The sequence below is a fragment of the Salmo trutta genome, chromosome 3 (genome assembly GCF_901001165.1).
Source record: "Salmo trutta chromosome 3, fSalTru1.1, whole genome shotgun sequence".
Classification (NCBI taxonomy): Eukaryota; Metazoa; Chordata; class Actinopteri; order Salmoniformes; family Salmonidae; genus Salmo; species Salmo trutta.
The window spans coordinates 50811368-50833269 of NC_042959.1; the positions used below are offsets into that span (position 1 = coordinate 50811368).

The window sequence follows — 21902 nt, forward strand, 5'->3', positions numbered from 1 at the left end:
CGGAGGCCTCTTGGGTCAGAGCTGGACACAGGAAACGCAGAAGTTAATTTAATATCTGTGTACCAGACATCAGATAAACATAATCAGACGCAGTGTGACATTATACTAACTACGCTACCCCTGTTAAACTTCTCCAAATAAAGCCCACAAAATTCCACCGTTGTTTAGAAAAAAATCAGACTTTGGAAAAGGAGACTTGGGGAGGGGAATCTTGAAATGTATGAATTGGAGATATGCATCTGTATGTTGCAGTCAGTGTACAAAATAACTGACAGCAATAGTCACGCTGTACCTGTCGCTGTGATTTTCATTTTCATTCTGAGTTGATACTCTCCAGTGTCATTCTCTCTGACATCATTGATGATCACACTACAGTTCTTCTTTGTCAGGTCTGTCTCCAGTAGAGACACTCTGTTTTTACCCTCCTGAGCTTTAGAGGGATCTTTGGAATGGAAAATGTGTTTATCCTTATCACAGTTGCCATTTGTAGGGCATTTGTACCATGTTGCTGCGGTAGGCTTGACACTATCAGGGTGATTGAAAGTACATGAAATAACATTCACTAGAGTCACTACAGTTATTTTTCTGGAATGAAGGTGATTCTGTATGTGTTTGCAGCTGCTGCTGGAGGGGCCTGTTTTGATGGAGGGAAATTAATAGTCATGAGTAATACAGGACACACTTGGATACTACTTCAGTTGTCCGTACCATTTGTGATGATACAGAATCAGTTTAGATTAAAATGAGTCTTACCATTACAACTACCACATCTGGACAAATACTAATGATTTCAATGTTGACAATACTTTAATGATAAAAGGGACCCTACTTTGACATGTTGCTCTCTCTCTCAGAGAGAAGAGTAGAGCTGCCCAGATGAGGACCCATATCCTGCCTCCACTGCCTCATCAATCAACCAAAACACCAGTGTCTGTCCTTTTTCACCTCTTTCCATGGTCACCTTGTCTGTGTCCACAGGTCTGGAGCACAGAAAGAGTATAGAATAACATGACAAACAGTGTTATACAAGCAGTGAACATTTAAAATTCACTCTCACCATGAAACACGTTTTCTGGACATTTGATAAAGAGGGAGGGGGATGGCATTAGCACGGACCTATACAGGAAGCCGACGGACAGGAATTCCGTTACACGGAGACAGCTTCCAACCTACACCCCTAAAAAAGAGCCTCCCCATCAGCCAATATAGTCGCATACGCAATATTTGTAGTACATAGTAACTACAGTGAGGGAAAAAAGTATTTGATCCCCTGCTGATTTTGTACGTTTGCCCACTGACAAAGAAATGATCAGTCTATAATTTTAATGGTATGTTTATTTGAACAGTGAGAGACAGAATAACAACAAAAAAATCCAGAAAAACGCATGTCAAAAATGTTATAAATTGATTTGCATTTTAATGAGGGAAATAAGTATTTGACCCCCTCTCAATCAGAAAGATTTCTGGCTCCCAGGTGTCTTTTATACAGGTAACGAGCTGAGATTAGGAGCACACTCTTAAAGGGAGTGCTCCTAATCTCAGTTTGTTACCTGTATAAAAGACACCTGTCCACAGAAGCAATCAATCAATCAGTTTCCAAACTCTCCAACATGGCCAAGACCAAAGAGCTCTCCAAGGATGTCAGGGACAAGATTGTAGACCTACACAAGGCTGGAATGGGCTACAAGACCATCGCCAAGCAGCTTGGTGAGAAGGTGACAACATTTGGTGCGATTATTCACAAATGGAAGAAACACAAAAGAACTGTCAATCTCCCTCGGCCTGGGGCTCCATGCAAGATCTCACCTCGTGGCGTTGCAATGACCATGAGAACGGTGAGGAATCAGCCCGGAACTACATGGGAGGATCTTGCCAATGATTTCAAGGCAGCTGGGACCATAGTCACCAAGAAAACAATTGGTAACACACTACGCCGTGAAGGACTGAAATCCTGCAGCGCCTGCAAGGTCCCCCTGCTCAAGAAAGCACATATACATGCCAGTGAACATCTGAATGATTCAGAGGACAACTGGGTGAAAGTGTTGTGGTCAGATGAGACCAAAATGGAGCTCTTTGGCATCAACTCAACTCGCCGTGTTTGGAGGAGGAGGAATGCTGCCTATGACCCTAAGAACACCATCCCCACCGTCAAACATGGAGGTGGAAACATTATGCTTTGGGGGTGTTTTTCTGCTAAGGGGACAGGACCACTTCACCGCATCAAAGGGACGATGGACGGGGCCATGTACCATCAAATCTTGGCTGAGAACCTCCTTCCCTCAGCCAGGGCATTGCAAATGGGTCATGGATGGGTATTCCAGCATGACAATGACCCAAAACACACAGCCAAGGCAACAAAGGAGTGGCTCAAAAAGAAGCACATTTAAGGTCCTGGAGTGGCCTAGCCAGTCTCCAGACCTTAATCCCATAGAAAATCTGTGGAGGGAACTGAAGGTTTGAGTTGCCAAACGTCAGCCTCGAAACCTTAATGACTTGGAGAAGATCTGCAAAGAGGAGTGGGACAAAATCCCTCCTGAGATGTGTGCAAACCTGGTGGCCAACTACAAGAAACGTCTGACCTCTGTGATTGCCAACCAAGTAAGGGTTTTGCCACCAAGTACTAAGTCATGTTTTGCAGAGGGGTCAAATACTTATTTCCCTCATTAAAATGCAAATCAATTTATAACATTTTTGACATGCGTTTTTCTGGATTTCTTTGTTGTTATTCTGTCTCACTGTTCAAATTAACCTACCATTAAAATTATAGACTGATCATTTCTTTGTAAGTGGGCAAACGTACAAAGTCAGCAGGGGATCAAATACTTTTTTCCCTCACTGTAAGACAAAGAAGCCGACTGTCTGGATGAGAGTTTGACAGTGGGTTACCCAGAGGAAGGGCTGCATGATGCAAGGGATCGTTATAAAAATATGACCCAGGATCATCTACAGATATCAGACCATATCTTACATGAATATGTCACTTTGATTTGGCATGCCTTCCAGGTCTCCTACTTGGTCATTGTGTACATACAGTTGAAGTCGGAAGTTTACATAAACCTTAGCCAAATACATTAAAACTCAGTTTTCATAATTCCTGGCATTTAATCCTAGTAGAAATTATGTTTTTTGTCAGTTAGGATCACCACTTTATTTTAAAAATGTGAAATGTCAGAATAATAGTAGAGAGAATGATTTCTTTCTTTCATCACATTCCCAGTGGGTCAGAAGTTTACATACACTCGATTAGTATTTGGTAGCACTGCCTTTAAATTGTTTAACTTGGGTCAAACATTTTGGGTAGCCTTCCACAAGCTTCCCACAATAAGTTGGGTGAATTTTGGCCCATTCCTCCTGACAGAGCTGGTGTAACTGAGTCAGGTCTGTAGGCCTCCTTGCTCGCACATGCTTTTTCAGGTCTGCCCACAGATTTTCTATAGGATTTAGGTCAGGGCTTTGTGATGGCCACTCCAATACCTTGATTTTGTTGTCCTGAAATCATTTTGCCACAACTTCGGAAGTATAATTGGGGTCATTGTCCATTTGGAAGACCCATTTGCGACCAAGCTTTAACTTCCTGACTGATGTCTTGAGATGTTGCTTAAACATATCCACATAATTTTCCTTCCTCATGATGCCATGTAGTTTGTGAAGTGCACCAGTCCCTCCTGCAGCAAAGCACCACCACAAAATGATGCTGCCACCACCGTGCTTCACGGTTGGGATGGTGTTGTTTGGCTTGCAAGCCTCCCCCTTTTTCATCCAAACATAACCATGGTCATTATTGCCAAACAGTTCTATTTTTGTTTCATCAGACCAGAGGACATTTCTCCAAAAAGTACGATCTTTGTCCCCATGTGCAGTTGCAAACCGTAGTCTGGCTTTTTAATGGCGGTTTTGGAGCAGTGGCTTCTTCCTTGCTGAGCGGCCTTTCATGTTATGTCGATATAGGACTCGTTTTACTGTGGATATAGATACTTTTGTACCTGTTTCTTCCAGAATCTTCACAAGGTCCTCTGCTGTTGTTCTGGGATTGATTTGCACTTTTCAAACCAAAGTACGTTCATCTCTAGGAGACAGAACGCATCTCCTTCCTGAGCGGTATGACGGTTGCATGGTCCCATGGTGTTTATACTTGCATACTAATGTTTGTACACATGGTACGTGGTACCTTCAGGCGTTTGGAAATTGCTCCCAAGGATGAACCAGACTTGTGGAGGTCTACAATTTTTTTTCTTAGGTCTTGGCTGATTTCTTTTGATTTTGCCATGATGTCAAGCAAAGAGGCACTGAGTTTGAAGGTAGGCCTTGAAATACATCCACAGATACACCTCCAATTGACCAAATGATGTCAATTAGCCTATCAGAAGCTTCTAAAGCCATGACATCATTTTCTGGAATTATCCAAGCTGTTTAAAGGCACAATCAACTTAGTGTATGTAAACTTCTGACCAGCTGGAATTGTGATACAGTGAATTATAAGTGATCTGTCTGTAAACAATTGTTGGAAAAATTACTTGTGTCACGCACAAAGTACATGTCCTAACCGACTTGCCAAAACTATAGTTTGTTAACAAGAAATTTGTGGAGCAGATGAAAAACAAGTTTTAATGACTCCAACCTAAGTGTATGTAAACGTCCGACTTCAACCGTATATTATTCCTCAGGTTTGGACTAGAAGAAAATGAAAAACATGTCCCTTTGCCATTGTTTCCATTCAAACAAACTGTCAGTGTGAGCATCATGTGCGTGAGTATGTGCTCAAAATGGATTATGGGTGAGACTACAGGATTAGAATGTTCCACACACACAGTACAGAGCCTGTAAATAGATCTAGCTGACACAGTCAGCACACTTCCCTTGTACTGAGGCTATAAACTCAGCAAATAAAGAAACGTCCTCTCACTGTCAACTGCATTTATTTTCAGCAAACTTAACATGTGTAAATATTTGAATGAACATAATAAGATTCAACAACTGAGACATAAACTGAACAATTTCCACAGACATGTGACTAACATAAATGGAATAATGTGTCCCACAAAGGGGGTCAAAATCAAAAGTAACAGTCAGTATCTGGTGTGGCCATCAGCTGCATTAAGTACTGCAATGCATCTCCTCCTCATGGACTGCACCAGATTTGCCAGTTCTTGCTGTGAGATGTTACCCCACTTGTCACGGTTGTCGTCGGTGAAGGAGGACCAAAACGCAGCAGGCATGCGGTTGTTCATTTTGAACATTTATTAAACTCCAAAATGAACATACAAAAATAACAAAAAAAACGAACCCACGAACAACAAAACAGTCTGGCAAAGCCTAAGGCTTAACACAGAACAATCACCCACCAATAACAAACACAAACAGACCCTCATATATGGGACTCTCAATCAAAGGCAGATAGACAACACCTGCCTTCAACTGAGAGTCCTAACCCCAATTAACCAAACATAGAAACAGACATACTAGACTAGACATAGAATAACTGAAAACCAAACAGTGCCCAAAAACCCCGGAATACTTAAACCAAATGCCCCTTCACCAAAACACACCACCCCGAACCACATAAAACGAATACCCTCTGCCACGTCCTGACCAAACTACAAAAACAATTAACCTTATACTGGCCAGGACGTGACACCACTCTTCCACCAAGGCACCTGCAAGTTCTCGAACATTTCTGGGGGGATTGGCCCTAGCCCTCACCCTCCGATCCAACAGGTCCCAGAAGTGCTCAATGGGATTGAGATCTGGGATCTTCGCTGGCCATGGCAGCACACAGGAAACTACGCACAGAACGAGCAGTATGGCTGGTGGCATTGTCATGCTACAGGGTCATGTCAGGATGAGCCTGCAGGAAAGGTACCACATGAGGGAGGAGGATGTCTTCCCTGTAATGAACAGCGTCGAGATTGCCTGCAATGACAACAAGCTCAGTCCGATGATGCTGTCACACACCGCCTCAGACCATGATGGACCCTCCACCTCCAAATCGATCCCGCTCCAGAGTACAGGCCTCGGTGTAACGCTCATTTCTTCTATGATAAACGTGAATCCGACCATCACCCCTGGTGAGACAAAACCGTGACTCGTCAGTGAAGAGCACTTTTTGCCAGTCCTGTCTGGTCCAGTGCCGGTGGGTTTGTGCCCATAGGCGACGTTGTTGCCGGTGATGTCTGGTGAGGACAACAGGCCTACAAGCCCTCAGTCCAGCCTCTCCCAGCTTATTGCAAACAGTCTAAGCACTGATGGAGGGATTGTGCGTTCCTGGTGTAACTCGGGCAGTTGTTGTTGCCATCCTGTACCTGTCCCGCAGGTGTGATGTTCGGAAGTACCGATCCTGTGTAGGTGTTGTTACACGTGGTCTGCCACTGCGAGGATGATCAGCTGTCCGTCCTGTCTCCCTGTAGTGTTGTCTTAGGCGTCTCACAGTACGGACATTGCAATTTATTGCCCTGGCCACATCTGCAGTCCTCATGCCTCCTTGCAGCATGCCTAAGGCACGTTCACGCAGATGAGCAGGGACCCTGGGCATCTTTTTTTTAGAGTCAGTAGAAAGGCCTCTTTCGTGTCCTAAGTTTTCATAACTGTGACCTTCCTTGCCTACCATCTGTAAGCTGTTAGTGTCTTAACGACCGTTCCAAAGGTGCATGTTCATTAATTGTTGATGGTTCATTGAACAAGCATGGGAAACAGTGTTTAAACCCTTTACATTGAAGATCTGAGAAGTTATTTGGATTTTCACGAATTTTCTTTGAAAGGGCTTTTCATCTAAGTCTAAGTTAAAGCATAGGCAGGTAGCCTAGCGGTTATGTGCATTGGGCCAATAACCAAAAGGTTTCTGTTTGAAATCTCGAGCTGGCAAGGTGGAACAAATCTGCCGTTAAACCCCAACAACTGAATGCTGATGATGTAGACGTTGATTAAGACAGTCCCCCGCACATCTCTGAATCAGAGGGGTTGGGTTAAATGTGGAAGACACATTTCGGTTGGATGCATTCAATTGTGCAACTAACAAGGTATGACAAGACAGTTAGTTGGATCTAAGATTGTGTGCTTGTTTACCTAATACTTACCAATTACACAATACATCCTTTGAGCAATTATGTAGTATACATTGTTATTCTGTAAAATGTTATGAATTTTGTTCAAACTGTTTTATTGTGTTCCCACTTATCCCCAAATGATTAAGCAGTAAGGTACATGTTTACCGGTCCACGTGAGCTGTGAATGTCTGTTTGTCCTTGCCTTCTAATCAGAGACTGATAAATACCTCTGTACTAATCTGTGTGGACCTAACAGTCAGTCAACTACATACATATATATGCCAATGAATGATCAATTGAATTGATTAATTACATGCCCAAGAAATGTAATCCTTCACGATTAAGAAGTGTGTTCGTATGTGTTGTCCTATTCTAATGACCATCCTCTCCTTTCTCACAGCCATGACGGCAGATGTATCTCACAGCCTGAATCCCCTGGAGAACCTCAAAGAGTCCATTGAGAACATCAAGCTGTCGGATGTCAAAGGATGCTGTGGAGGACCTCCTGATAAGCCGGATCAACCTGGCCATGGCGGGGTACCTGGGAGTCAAAGAAGCCTGCCTTCCGTAATGCCATCCGCGTTGTGGGGTCTGAGGATTAAGGGGCCGCCCTCCCCCTCTCCCCCTCCCTCTCCCCCACCCCTCCAGAGGAGCTGGCCATCTACACAACCCCAAACACCCAGACTTCTGCCAGAGGGACCTGCCACCCACCTCCACAGCCTTGCCCTTTTACCCGTAAGCTTACATGGGGCGAGTCAAGTTCGTGCGGTAGAACATGGTGGTCATGGTGTTCATTCAGTCTCCAGGTCAACAGCGTGGTGATGTTCCTAGAGGCCCTCTCGGTGCAGATGGTCATGGTGTACTTTGCCCTGCTGGCCTCAGAGAAGGACACGGAGAAGAGCCTGGTGGTGTGTAAGGGCCAGGGGGTTGCCCTGTCTAAGGTGTTCTTATGAGGCCCTCCTGTCTGGAGAAGCTTGACTTCCCAGGACTCCTGGAGGAGATGGAAAAGGACCTTCCAGAGATCCGGCCCAGCCCTCCTCTAGGCCCTGCCCACTCTCACACCAGCGCAGCTGGTCACCCAGAAGAGGGACTGCTTCAAGGCCCAGGTGTGGGCGGTCACCTTGCTCTTTGCCGTGGTATCTGAACCCCTTGGCAAAATGTGTAGATTTGCAGCAAACTTGCTTTAAAACTGCAACATTTCTCTAAGTCCCATAGCAAAATGTGTAGAATTGTAGGAAATTAACTCTAAAAACATTTTTTTCTCTGCAGTCAAGAAGTGTCCCTAAAATGTTGTGCTCGTAAGGTGGGGGAAACAACATTTTGCTTAGGGCCCCCAAAAGGCTAGGGCTGGCTCTGACTACATGTGTGGGTAGGCAGATCTGTGAGTTACTGCTGCCCCCCATGATCAGTTCGGACTTTTTGTGGCCCCCACCCCATCAAAGTTGCCCATCCCTGATTTATACCATCGGTTGCCTATAATTACTGTTGAATGACATTTGTGTAGATGGTAGGTTGGAAATAGCCCAAAAAATACACAATTTAAACATGCTTTGAACAGATTACAGAGAACAAACAACTTAAAATACAGAACCATTAAATGTGAGTTAGTGCCTCAATATAAAATAATGTTGAAATAATGCATGCTTAAAATAGAAAAATATTCTCATATACGGGTTAGCTGACAATGTCATGAAAACAATATGCACCGAAGGCCGTGTATTGTCGTGATTCTGGATGGCCAGATATCTAGCAACAATGACACGAAGCTGCCATGTGGGGAATTGTAGGTGGGTCGTTTCAGCTAGTTTTATCCTGTTCTTGATACCACGTCATGTTTTGACTGATGTCACGTCTATGCTAATCTAATATCTAAAAAATGTGTTAGCTAGCTAACCAACAACTGTAACAACTTATTTGAGAGACATTGTGCAAATGTATATGTATTTTCAATAAACATTAGAGACAAGATATAGTTTACATGTTGTAAAAAATCTAAGCCAATCCAGTCTGTTGTACTCCATAGCTGTACACGTGTCTGTTTGGTTGCTAAACAACCAATCCGTCTATAGCACGCAACTTTTAAAAGCACAATGTACTTTTTTTCTTGATTCATTTCATTTGAGCTCTCTGGCTAGCCCAAAATGAGAATTCTTTATTACATTTTGTCAACATTTTCTGCAGTAAATCAGTATCCTATTTACAGAAAGATGTTGGTTAAAACCACACATACTACATAATATCCCCACCCACACAAATGAAAGGAAAGAGGAGAAAAACATGAAAGGGTTTGACCTCTACTTTTCCAAACCACATCTTTGTCAGTCCTTCCTCATGGTGACAAAACAGAATCGTTACAAAAGTAAAATGACACTTCCTTGAAAAACATTACAAAACATACCCAGAACATTCTTCTATGTACAACTAGAAAATATGATTATTTAAATTGTAGAAGCACCAGGCACATACAGTACTATCTGACACATGGCTGTAAAATAAAGCATTTACCAAAATGATTAACTACAGTAGTTTCAGTTGAACAAAAGTCCCAGTATCATCATAAAACTTTCAATCTGGATTCAGAAAATGATATAAGAATCCATGGCTGTATAATACTGTATGCTATCAGCCACTTTTTCTAGCGAAAATTGCTGTCACTCACCACCACCCATTATAGCCTTTACGTTGGAGTAAAGTGCTGTATCCTCATCTGTCTCTGCTGCCGGCTTACCATTCTCTTTCTCCTCATCCTTCCCCATCATCATCATTCCACTCCCCTCTCCTCCATCTTCATCCCCTTCTTTCTTATTCTCTCGTTTGATTTTGGCGTACTCTGACTCTGTGGTGGTGGTCTTCTTCTCTGCCTCCTCAGGAGTCTTCTTCTTCAGCAGGGAGTAGTTGATACTGGCGTAGTCCACTTCATTTGGTTCTTCCCTTGTGGAAGATTTTCCCGCGGCTCCACTGGTCTGGGGCCCTACGTTTTCAGCTCCCTCCCTCAGCACCACCTGCAGAGGGGTCTGTTCACCCCGCACAGCCCGTCCTGCATCCATCTATGGAGTAGATTACAGAAAGCACTGTGTGAGGAGTCTTGTTAGCTTGGTGGTCCAAGATCTGTTTATGCTGTCAATGCTAACAGAATGTTGATAAAGCTGAATAAAGAAGGAAACTGGTTCTGCACCTGTTGGTCTTCACATGCCACCATCTCCAGGTTTATGAAAGGGCTTTTGGAGTCTGAGTCCTTTGAGATCCTCTGTTTTTGTCTAAGGAAAATATTACAAATGACATTTCTCAATAACTATATTTTGGAGGGGTTAGCAAGCACTTCCATTACAATATGTTGCAAGGCATTGGTACTTTTGACAATGTATCTGATTCTCTTGACAGTAAATCTGAATTTCTAAAGACAATCTGCAATTGATTTTAAAAACAACACTCAGTTAACACGAACTGTACTTCAGTAATAGAATTCATGTACCTTTTACATTTCCCTGTCAAACACAGGAAGATACAACAGATGGTGGCTGAGAGGGCTGCACCAATCACAAATGCAGTAATCTGTTTTAGGTCCGACAGCATAGCTCTGTCTTCCCCTTCTTTTTCTAAAAAGAGAACAACTCTATGAAATTGGCTCACATTACTTCATATCGTCTCGAAGAAAAAAATGTAATTTTCAGAGTCTAAGCCTACATGTACAGAACATGCTCAATATTGCAAACTTTGGGTGGTTTTGGGAAGCGTTGACTCTCTAACCAAGTAACTTGACTTATATCTTTACCTCCTTGCTTTTCTGGGCTCTCTTTTTGCATGACCTGCAACTTCTCTATCACTCCTACCAACACATTTCTGCTGACACACTCCACAGTGGTGTTGTTGGTCTGGTTTCTAACAGGCAGGCTGATAGTGCTGTTCACTGAGGACCCGAACACTGATGTAGTGAGGCTGTACTTCTCTGTGTTGAGCTCCAGCAGTGGCCACTCTATTATGGGTAAGGGAACACCCTGAGCAACACACACACAGGTCATGACCTCTGCCTGGACCACACACCCAGAGCCATTGAGCATCACAGGACGATCTGGAAAAACACAGTGAAGAGAAAGGAATCAGTGACAGATTGATATTAACATCATGACAGATAAGAGCGATTCCATGTCACATCAACTTAAATGTTTCAATCAGGTTTGTGCAGTGCTGTTTGTACTAACACATCACAGTTACAACAGTGGAAGCTGTCAGAGTCCTGTTGAGGTGTTGAGCTGTACACACATAATCCCCAGCATGTTCTCTTGTCAAGTTAGAGACAACTAGAGCGGCCAGTCCAGAGTATTTCTGTTCCCAAGCTGTTGACCCGGTCTTACTCCAGTTGATATTTGATGATGATGGTGGGTAGCTGTCAACACTGCAGGTCAGATTCAGGGTATCACCCTCTCTCACTGTGTTATTACCAGAGATCTTGGGTTCCTTCACATCTAGAAAACAAAGTGCATACACAGGTAATCATGTTAATGAAATATAACTATTGAATCACAATGAAAGAATGTGTTGTGAAATTAAGGTCAGATAATGTACAGTTCTTACATATCACATTCAATTTCAGTGTCTTCTTAGTGGTGACACTGCCATTGAAGGTCACCAGACATGTGACCTTGGTGCTGTGATCGTTAGCTGAGGGGGTAAAGGTCAAAGTTGAGAAGTCGGTTGTTGTGACGCTGGTCAGATCCTCTCTCTTTTGTGTAGTGGTGTTGTCTCTGAGCTCAGTGATGTTGTCTGCTGTCCCTCTCCATGTCCATGTGATGTTAGGAGGAGTTCCAGAGCAGATCCCTGGGGCGATGCAGGTCAGAGTAGTTGGTTCTCCCTCTGTCAGAGGAGGAGTCAACACTGAGGGCTTCTGGGTCAGAGCTGGACACAGGAAATACAAACTCAGAAGTTAAATTAACATCTGTGTACCAGACATCAGAGAAACATAATCAGATGCAGTGTTACAGCATACTAACTATGCTAACCCTGTTAAACTGCTCCAAATAATGCCCCAAAAATTCCACCATTGTTTACAAACTTTGAAAAGGGAGAATTGGCAAGGGGAATCTTGGCATTTGTGAATTGGAGGTACAGTGCCTTGCAAAAGTATTCACCCCCTTGGCATTTTTCCTATTTTGTTGCATTACAACCTGTAATTTAAATTGATTTTTATTTGGATTTCATGAAATGGACATACAAAATAGTACAAATTGGTGAAGTGAAATGAAAAAAATTACTTGTTTCAAAAAATAAAAAACAGAAATGTGGTGTGTGCATATGTATTCACCCCCTTTGCTATGAAGCCCCTAAATAAGATCTGGCTCAACCAATTACCTTCAGAAGTCACATAATTAATCAAATAAAGTCCACCTGTGTGGAATCTAAGTGTCACATGATCTGTCACATGATCTCAGTATATATACACCTGTTCTGAAAGGCCCCAGAGTTTGCAACACCACTAAGAAATGGGCACCACCAAGCAAGCGGCACCATGAAGACCAAGGAGCACTCCAAACAGGGACAAAGTTGTGGATAAGTACAGATCAGGGTTGGGTTATAAAAGAATATCCGAAACCATTAAATCCATTATTATTATTTTTTTTAAATATGGCACCGAAAACAAACCTGCCAAGAGAGGGTCGCCCACCAAAACTCACAGACCAGGCAAGGACGGTATTAATCAGAGAGGCAACAAAGAGACCGAAGATAACCCTGAAGGAGCTGCAAAGCTCTACAGTGGAGATTGGAGTATCTGTCCATAAGACCACTTTAAGCCGTACACTCCACAGATCTGGGCTTTACGGAAGAGTGCAGAAAAAAGCCATTGCTTAAAGAAAAAAATAAGCAAACACGTTTAGTGTTCACCAAAAGGCACGTGGGAGACTCCCCAAACATATGGAAGAAGGTACTCTGGTCAGATGAGACTAAAATTTAGTTTTTTTGGCCATCAAGGAAAACGCTATGTCTGGCACAAACCCAACACCTCTCATCACCGTGAGAACACCATCCACACAGTGAAGCACGGTGGTGGCAGCATACATTTTTCTGTATCCAAGATGGCGTAGCAGTGGGATGTCGGTTTTCATTGTCTTGTCCCGTCCTGTGTATATATCGTTTTTCTTTGTATATATTTTTATTCTCAATTTCCATCTACGGACTGAACATACTCTCCTGCAACCCACCTCACCCAATGTAGTATTGATGTGCTATTTTTTATACTTTAGAAGCGGAACCCCCTTCAGAGCAAGCCAGCTAACTAGCTAGTAGTCAGTTAGCCACTGCTAGCGGTCATCACCGTTAACTCGGACATCTGCCAGCCTCAGCCTGGTCAATTCCTGCCAGTCTGCACAGCGCGATATCAACCCAGAGCATATTGGACTGCTTTTCTCTACCACATCTCCGGATTCCTACCGCAAGCTCTGAACATTTACTCCGGCTCATCGCAGCTAGCTAGCTATCCGAGTGGCTACTCCTGGCTTACGTCTCTATCCCGAAGCAAGCACCAGTTAGCCTGGAGCTAGCCTGGAGCTAGGCCCATCTCCCGGCTAGCTGAAGAGATCCATCAGACAATTCCTGGGCTTCAATAACCTCTTTTGCCAATTGGCCTGGACCCTTTGCTGCCGACACGGAGCCCAGCTGATCCATCATGACTGGTCTGCCGACGTAACAGTACGAGGGGGTTTCAACAGGCTCTCCCGTTGCGACGTCCCCCTGAGGCCCATCTGCTAGCCTGCTATCCCCGGCCTGCTAGCTGTCTGAATCGCCGTGCCTCCAGCTCGCCTAGCTACTCACTGGACCCTATGATCACTCGGCTACACATGCCTCTCCCTAATGTCAATATGCCTTATCTATTGCTGTTTTGGTTAGTGATTTGTCTTATTTCACTGTAGAGCCTCCAGCCCTGCTCAATATCCCTTAGCTAGCCCTTTTGTTCCACCCCCCCACACATACGGTGACCGCACTTGGCATAAAGAGACAAAACCCCTCATCGTCATGCATGCCTAGGCTTACCTCCACTGTACTCACATATTACCATACCCTTGTCTGTACATTATGCCTTGAATCTATTCTTCTGCGCCCAGAAACCTGCTCCTACTTTTTCTCCTAGCTTCTACTTTTAAATATCCACCTTTCCAGAAACAAGTCTCTTGCCATTGCCACTTGTTCTAGACCCCCTTAAGCCCCCAGCTGTGCCCTGGACACCACATGTGAATTGATCGCCCCCCATCTATCTTCAAAGTTTGTACTGTTAGGTGATCTAAACTGGGACATGCAGCTCCCTTTGGGCACGTCAGACAGGCGGAAATTCAAGATACTGTCCCCTAGCCCTAAGTAGTTTTAACACCCCGGCCGTCCTACAATCTAAGCTAGATGCCCTTAATCTCACACAAATTATCAACGAACCTACCAGGTACAACCCCTAAATCCGCAACCATGGGCACCCTCTTAGATATCATCCTGACCAACTTGCCCTCTAAATACACCTCTGCTGTCTTCAACCAGGATCTCAGCAATCACTGCCTCATTGCCTGCGTACGTAATGGGTTCACAGTATAACGACCACCCCTCATCACTGTCAAACGCTCCCTAAAACACTTAAGTGAGCAGGCCTTTCTAATCGACCTGGCCCGGGTATCCTGGAAGGATATTGACCTCATCCCATCAGCAGAGGATACCTGGTTGCTCTTCAAAAGGGCTTTCCTCTCCATCTTAAATAAGCATACCCCATTAAAAAAAATGTCAAATTAAGAACAGATATAGCCCTTGATTCACCCCAGACTTGACTGCCCTTGACGAGCACAAAAACATCCTGTGACATTCTGCATTAGCATCAAATAGCCCCCGTGATATGCAACTTTTCAGGGAAGTCAGGAACCAATAAACTCAGTCAGTTAGGAAAGCTAAGGCTAGTTTTTCAAACAGAAATTTGCTTCCTGTAGCATCAATTCCAAAAAGTTTTTTGGACACTGTAAAGTCCATGGAGAATAAGAGCACCTCCTCCCAGCTGCCCACTGCACTGAGGATAGGAAACACCAATAAATCGACGATAATCGATCATTTCAAAAAGCATTTTTCCACGGCTGGCCATGCTTTCCACCTGGCTACCCCTACCCCTGCCAACATCTCAGCACCCCCTGTAGCAACTTCCCCCCCCCCCCCCTGATTCTCCTTCACCCAGCAAAATCTGGATCCCTACAAATCAGCTGGGCTAGACAATCTGGACCCTCTCATTCTAAAATTATCCGCCACAATTGTTGCAACCCCTATTACAAGCTGTATCTTTCGTATCGTCTGAGATCCCCAAAGATTGGAAAGCTGACGCGGTCATCCACCTCTTCAAAGGGGGAGACACTCTAGACCCAAACTGTTATAGACCTATATCCATCCTGCCCTACCTTTCTAAAATCTTCGAAAGCCAAGTTAACAGATCCCCTGAACATTTTGAATCCCACTGTACCTTCTCCACTATGCAATCTGGTTTCCGAGCTGGTCATGGGTGCACCTCAGCCATTTACATTTACGTCATTTAGCAGATGCTCTTATCCAGAGCGACTTACAAATTGATGCATTCACCTTATGATATCCAGTGGAACAACCACTTTACAATAGTACATCTATATATTTTTGGGGGGGGAGGGTAGGGGGGGGCTTAGAAGGATTACTTAATCCTATCCCAGGTATTCCTTAAAGATGTGGGGTTTCAGGTGTCTCCGGAAGGTGGTGATTGACTCCGCTGTCCTGGCGTCGTGAGGGAGCTTGTTCCACCATTGGGGTGCCAGAGCAGCGAACAGTTTTGACTGGGCTGAGCGGGAACTGTGCTTCCGCAGAGGTAGGGAGGTGAGCAGGCCAGAGGTGGATGAACACAGTGCCCTTCTTTGTGTGTAGGGACTGATCAGAGCCTGAAGGTACGGAGGTGCCATTCCCCTCACAGCTCCGTAGGCAAGCACCATGGTCTTGTAGCAGATGCGAGCTTCAACTGGAAGCGAGTGGAGGAGCGGGGTGACGTGAGAGAACTTGGGAAGGTTGAACACCAGACGGGCTGCGGCGTTCTGGATGAGTTGTACGGGTTTGATGGCACAGGCAGGGAGACCCGCCAACAGCGAGTTGCAGTAATCCAGACGGGAGATGACAAGTGCCTGGATTAGGACCTGCGCCGTTTCCTGTGTGAGTCAGGGTCGTACTCTGCGAATGTTGTAGAGCATGAACCTACAGGATCGGGTCACCGCCTTGATGTTAGCGGAGAACGACAGGGTGTTGTCCAGGGTCACGCCAAGGCTCTTAGCACTCTGGGAGGAGGACACAATGGAGTTGTCTACCGTGATGGCGAGATCATGGAACGGGCAGTCCTTCCCCGGGAGGAAGAGCAGCTCCATCTTTCCGAGGTTCAGCTTGAGGTGGTGATCCGTCATCCACACTGATATGTCTGCCAGACATGCAGAGATGCGATTCGCCACCTGGTTATCAGAAGGGGGAAAGGAGAAGATTAATTGTGTGTCGTCTGCGTAGCAATGATAGGAGAGACCATGTGAGGATATGACAGAGCCAAGTGACTTGGTGTATAGCGAGAATAGGAGAGGGCCTAGAACTGAGCCTTGGGGGACACCAGTGGTGAGAGCACGTGGTGCGGAGACGGATTCTCGCCATGCCACCTGGTAGGAGTAACCTGTCAGGTAGGACGCAATCCAAGAGTGAGCCGCGCCGGAGATGCCCAACTCGGAGAGGGTGGAGAGGAGGATCTGATGGTTCACAGTATCAAAGGCAGCAGATAGGTCTAGAAGGATGAGAGCAGAGGAGAGAGAGTTAGCTTTAGCAGTGCAGAGAGCCTCCGTGACACAGAGAAGAGCAGTCTCAGTTGAATGACCAGTCTTGAAACCTGACTGATTTGGATCAAGAAGGTCATTCTGAGAGAGATAGCAAGAGAGCTGGCCAAGGACGGCACGCTCAAGAGTTTTGGAGAGGAAAGAAAGAAGGGATACTGGTCTGTAGTTGTTGACATCGGAGGGATCGAGTGTAGGTTTTTTGAGAAGGGGTGCAACTCTCGCTCTCTTGAAGACGGAAGGGACGTAGCCAGCGGTCAAGGATGAGTTGATGAGCGAGGTGAGGTAAGGGAGAAGGTCTCCGGAAATGGTCTGGAGAAGAGAGGAGGGGATAGGGTCAAGCGGGCAGGTTGTTGGGCGGCCGGCCGTCACAAGTCGCAAGATTTCATCTGGAGAGAGAGGGGAGAAAGAGGTCAAAGCATAGGGTAGGGCAATGTGAGCAGGACCAGCGGTGTCGTTTGACTTAACAAACGAGGATCGGATGTCGTCAACCTTCTTTTCAAAATGGTTGACAAAGTCGTCCGCAGAGAGGGAGGAGAAGGTGGCAAAGAGCTTCCTAGGGTTAGAGGCAGATGCTCAGCCACTCTCAAGGTCCTAAACGATATCATAACCGCCATCGATAAGAGATAATACTGTGCAGCCATATTCATTGACTGGCCAAGGCTTTCGACTCTGTCAATCAACGCATTCTTATCGGCAGACTCAACAGCCTTGGCTTCTCAAATGACTGCCTTGCCTGGTTCACCAACTTCTTCTCAGATAGAGTTCAATGTGTCAAATCGGAGGGCCTGTTGTCCGAACCTCTGGAAGTCTCTATGGGGGTGCCACAGGGTTCAATTCTTGGGCACTCTTTTCTCTGTATATATCAATGATGTTGCTCTTGCTGCTGGTGATTCTCTGATCCACCTCTACACAGACAACACCATTCTGTATACATCTGGCCCTTCTTTGGACACTGTGCTAACAAACCTCCGAATGAGCTTCAATGCCATAAAACACTCCTTCCGTGGCCTCCAACTGCTTTTAAATTCTAGTAAAAATAAGTGCATGCTCTTCAACCAATTGCTGCCCGCACCCGCCCGCCCCCCCTAGCATCACTGCTCTGGTCGGTTCTGACATAGAATATGTGGACAACTACAAATACCTAGGTGCCTGGTTGGACTGTAAACTCTCCTTCCAGACTCACATTAAGCATCTCCAATCCAAAATTAAATCTAGAATTGGCTTCCTATTTAGCAACAAAGCCTCCTTCACTCATGCTGCCAAACATACCCTCGTAAAACTGACTATCCTACCGATCCTTGACTTTGGCGATGTCCTTTACAAAATAGGCCCCAACACTCTACTAGGCTAACTGGATGTTGTCTATCAGTGTCATCCGTTTTGTCACTAAAGCCCCATATACTACCCACCACTGCGACCTGTATGCTCTCGTTGGCTGGCCCTCACTACACATTCGTCACCAAACCCACTGGCTCCAGGTCATCTATAAGTCTTTGCTAGGTAAACCCCTGCCTTATCTCAGCTCACTGGTCACGATAGCAACACCCACCCATAGCACGCGCTCCAGCAGGTATTTTGCACTGGTCATCCCCAAAGCCAACACTTCCTTTGGCCGCCTTTCCTTCCAGTTCTCTGCTGCCAATGACTGGAACGAATTGCAAAAATCTCTGAAGCTGGAGTCTTATATCTCCCTCTCTAACTTTAAGCGTAAGCTATCAGAGCAGCCTACCGATCACTGTACCTGTACACAACCTGTACACAACCAATCTGTAAATAGCACACCCAACTACCTCATCCACATATTGTTATTTATCCTCTTGCTCTTTTGCACCCCAGTATCTCTACTTGCACATCATCATCTGCACATCTGTCACTCCAGTGTTAATGCTAAATTGTAATTATTTTACCTCTGTTGTCACGTCCTGACCAGTAAAAGGGGTTGTTTGTTATTTTAGTTTGGTCAGGACGTGGCAGGGGGTGTTTGTTTTATGTGTTTCGGGGTTTTTTGGTTTATGTTCTATGTTAGTATATTTCTATGTTCGTTCTAGGTTTTCTATTTCTATGTTTAGTTTATTGGGTTGACCTTCAATTGGAGGCAGCTGTTCCTTGTTGCCTCTAATTGAAGGTCCTAATTAATAGGGGTGTTTTTTCATTGGGATTTGTGGGTAGTTGTTTCTCCGTATAGTCATTTGTCCTCACGGGACTGTTTGTCGTCGTTGTTTTGTTCAAGTGTTTTGTTTCGTTTCTTTAATAAACAAGAAAATGAGCATACACATTCCCGCTGCATTTTGGTCCACTCCATACGACGCACATGACATCTGTAGCCTATTTATTACCTTACCTCCCTACTCTTCTATATTTGCACACACTATACAAATATTTTTCTATTGTGTTTTTGACTGTACGTCTGTTTGTGTAACTCTGTTGTTTTTGTCGCACTGCTTTGCTTTATCTTGGCCATGTCACAGTTGTAAATGAGAACTTGTTCTCAACTGGCCTACCTGGTTAAATAAAGGTGAATAAATAAAAATGCTGTGGGGATGTTTTCTCATCGGCAGAGACTGGGAAACTGGTCAGAATTGAAGGAGTGATGAATGGCGCTAAAGACCTGTTTCAGTCATCCAGAGATTTTAGACTGAGACGGAGGTTCACCTTCCAGCAGGACAATGACCCTAAGCATACTGCTAAAGCAACACTCGAGTGGTTTAAGGGGAAACATTTAAATGTCTTGGAATGGCCTAGTCAAAGCCCAGACCTCAATCCAATTGAGAATATATGGTATGACTTAACGATTGCTGTACACCAGCAGGAACCCATCCAACTTGAAGGAGCTGGAGCAGTTTTGCCTTGAATGGGCAAAAATCCCAGTGGCTAGATGTGCCAAGCGTATAGAGACATACCCCAAGAGACTTGCAGCTGTAATTGCTGCAAAAGGTGGCTCTACAAAGTATTGACTTTGGTGGGGTGAATAATTATGCATGCTCAAGTTTTCTTTTTTTCTATCTTATTTCTTGTTTGTTTCACAAGAAAAAATATTTTGCATCTTCAAAGTGGTAGGCATGTTGTGTAAATCAAATGATACAAAAAGGCAACAAAATAGGAAAAATGCCAATGGGGGTGAATACTTTCGCAAGGCACTGTATGTTCCTGTATGTTAAAGTCAGTGTACATATTTAACTACAGTACAAGTCATGTCAAAGTAACTAACAGTAAAAGTCATGCTGTACCTGTCACTTTGATTTTCATTTTCTGTGGGTATGTATATGGTCCTCCTATCGTTCTGTATTGATACTGTCCAGCATCATTCTCTCTGATGTCGTTGATGATCACACTACAGTTCCCCTTTGTCAGGTCTGTCTCTAGTAGAGACACTCTATGTCTATAACCCTCCTGAGCTTCAGAGGGATCTTCGGAGTGGAAAATTATGTTTTCATCCTGATCACATTTTCCATTTTTAGGGCACTTGAACCATATTGCAGTGGTAGGCTCTACGTTATCAGGGTGAGTGAAGGTACATGAAATAACAGCACATAGTCCCTTCTCTATGGTTTTCTCTTCTGGACTGAATGTAATTCTCCAGGGTGATGCTGCCTGTTCTGATGGAGGGAAATTAATACAGACATGAGTGATACAGAAAGCGCTTAACTTGTTCGTAACATTTGTGATGGTACAGAATGAGTTTGGATTAAAATGTGTTACCACATCTATACAGCTACTAAGGATTTCAATATTGACAAAACTTCATTGATAAAAGGGACCGTACTTTGAGATGTTGCTCTCTCTGCCAGAGAGAAGAGTAGAGCTGCCCCGATGAGGACCCACATCCTGCCTCCACTGCCTCAATGAATCAACCACAACACCAGGGTCTGTCCACTTTCACCTCTTTCTCTGGTCACCTTGTCTGTTTCCACAGGTCTGGAGCACAGAAAGAGCATAAAATAACATGATAAATAATGTTATGATAATGACTACACATCCCGTTCCCAGCGGTGTAAGGAGACCACGTAGGCATTCATAACATCTGACGTGAAAGTTTCTTGAAACGTTTATGATTTTTACAACCTTCTTTGCACATTTTTTTTCAACTTTAATTTCATGCACAGAAAGAAGATGTCCTAGTAATGTTTTATTTTACCATAATTGACTGGAATTTATTTATAACCCAAATTTATTAGGCATGGACATTCATTGTAACAAATATGAGAAAGTACCAATATTTTCTACCAAGGACCAAAGAGTTACTAGTTTTGTTAAATAATTTCAAGTAATGTCCAGAGTTTTTTCTTCTCCCAAGTACTTTAACAGTTGGTTTAGCCATGTGAGAGAATAAGACTGAATCAGCACATTACCTCTCTCTCAGTGTGCTCTCTCCTCCTCCTGTGAGCCCTGTGTGAGACTCTGGTGCGTGTGAACTGTCACTTCATGTCCCCAGTCTGTTACTCCTCCCTCTAACCCGGTGCTGCAGTCTAGGAAGTCCCTCTGTATTGCATATCACCCAGCTAATGTTCCCTCATTTTTGGGGGGGGCACTGAGCACATTTTGTCTCTTTTGAGCAGAAACTTAAATGTTTTGAGAATTTTGTACAACTTCTGCCGCACGTTTACAGTGAACACTGAGGGTGTACCCTTACAGTTTTAGACAGTAGCCAATAGGCTATTGTGGCTATTTAATCATAATGTAGGCCTACCAACAAAACCAATGGAAAAAAATCCCATAACCTTTTCACATGGAAATAGTTTTTGATTTCTTTGATATAGCCTAGAGTAGCCTATATGTGGTGTTCATTGCAGGCCTACATTGCATGATACTTTTATTGTAAAAATTACATTGTGAAGGGCTTGACATGAATGAATTATTTTTTACTTGGTCTGTAACAGCATGGGCCAAATAGTAAATTGCATTGTATTGTGTTGTATGATGCAAGAAACCACTTTAGAAAATAAAATGTATTATTATTATTACCACACAGAGAATTAGACAATATAGGCTACCCCTCTGCCTATTAGCTTATTTGCATATTCAAGCTGCT

General features: G+C 44.2%; 1 protein-coding gene and 1 pseudogene across 2 annotated transcripts; one reads left to right on the plus strand and one right to left on the minus strand.

Annotated features, from left to right (window-relative positions):
- The first annotated feature begins 7442 nt into the window (after positions 1 to 7442).
- LOC115165512 (uncharacterized) lies at positions 7443 to 8326 on the plus strand (annotated as a pseudogene).
- Positions 8327 to 9136: 810 nt separating this feature from the next.
- Positions 9137 to 21294, minus strand: LOC115177369 (sialic acid-binding Ig-like lectin 5). Of its 2 annotated transcripts, none has more exons than XM_029738089.1 (9): positions 21223 to 21294; positions 20637 to 20788; positions 20101 to 20469; positions 11613 to 11933; positions 11393 to 11503; positions 10813 to 11109; positions 10513 to 10636; positions 10216 to 10297; positions 9137 to 10087 (listed from the first exon to the last, which is right to left on the minus strand). In XM_029738089.1, exons 2-9 carry the CDS (start codon positions 20695 to 20697, stop codon positions 9692 to 9694), a joined length of 1761 nt encoding a protein of 586 aa, XP_029593949.1. In that variant the 5' UTR covers positions 20698 to 20788; positions 21223 to 21294; the 3' UTR covers positions 9137 to 9691. The 2 variants fall into 2 exon arrangements, with proteins under 2 accessions (XP_029593949.1, XP_029593940.1); XM_029738080.1 differs by having other exon boundaries at positions 11240 to 11503.
- Positions 21295 to 21902: the final 608 nt, after the last annotated feature.

What these genes read in the sequence shown, in the direction of transcription:
- LOC115177369 (XM_029738080.1), bottom strand. Translation starts at nt 20,697, where the DNA reads ATGTGGGTCCTCATCGGGGCAGCTCTACTCTTCTCTCTGGCAGAGAGA. An exon ending in CACTGTTGTAACTGTGATGT is followed by an intron (nt 11,110 to 11,239) that starts GTTAGTACAAAC and finishes GTGTTTTTCCAG; the next exon opens with ATCGTCCTGTGATGCTCAAT. An exon ending in GAGCCCAGAAAAGCAAGGAG is followed by an intron (nt 10,637 to 10,812) that starts GTAAAGATATAA and finishes TTCTCTTTTTAG; the next exon opens with AAAAAGAAGGGGAAGACAGA.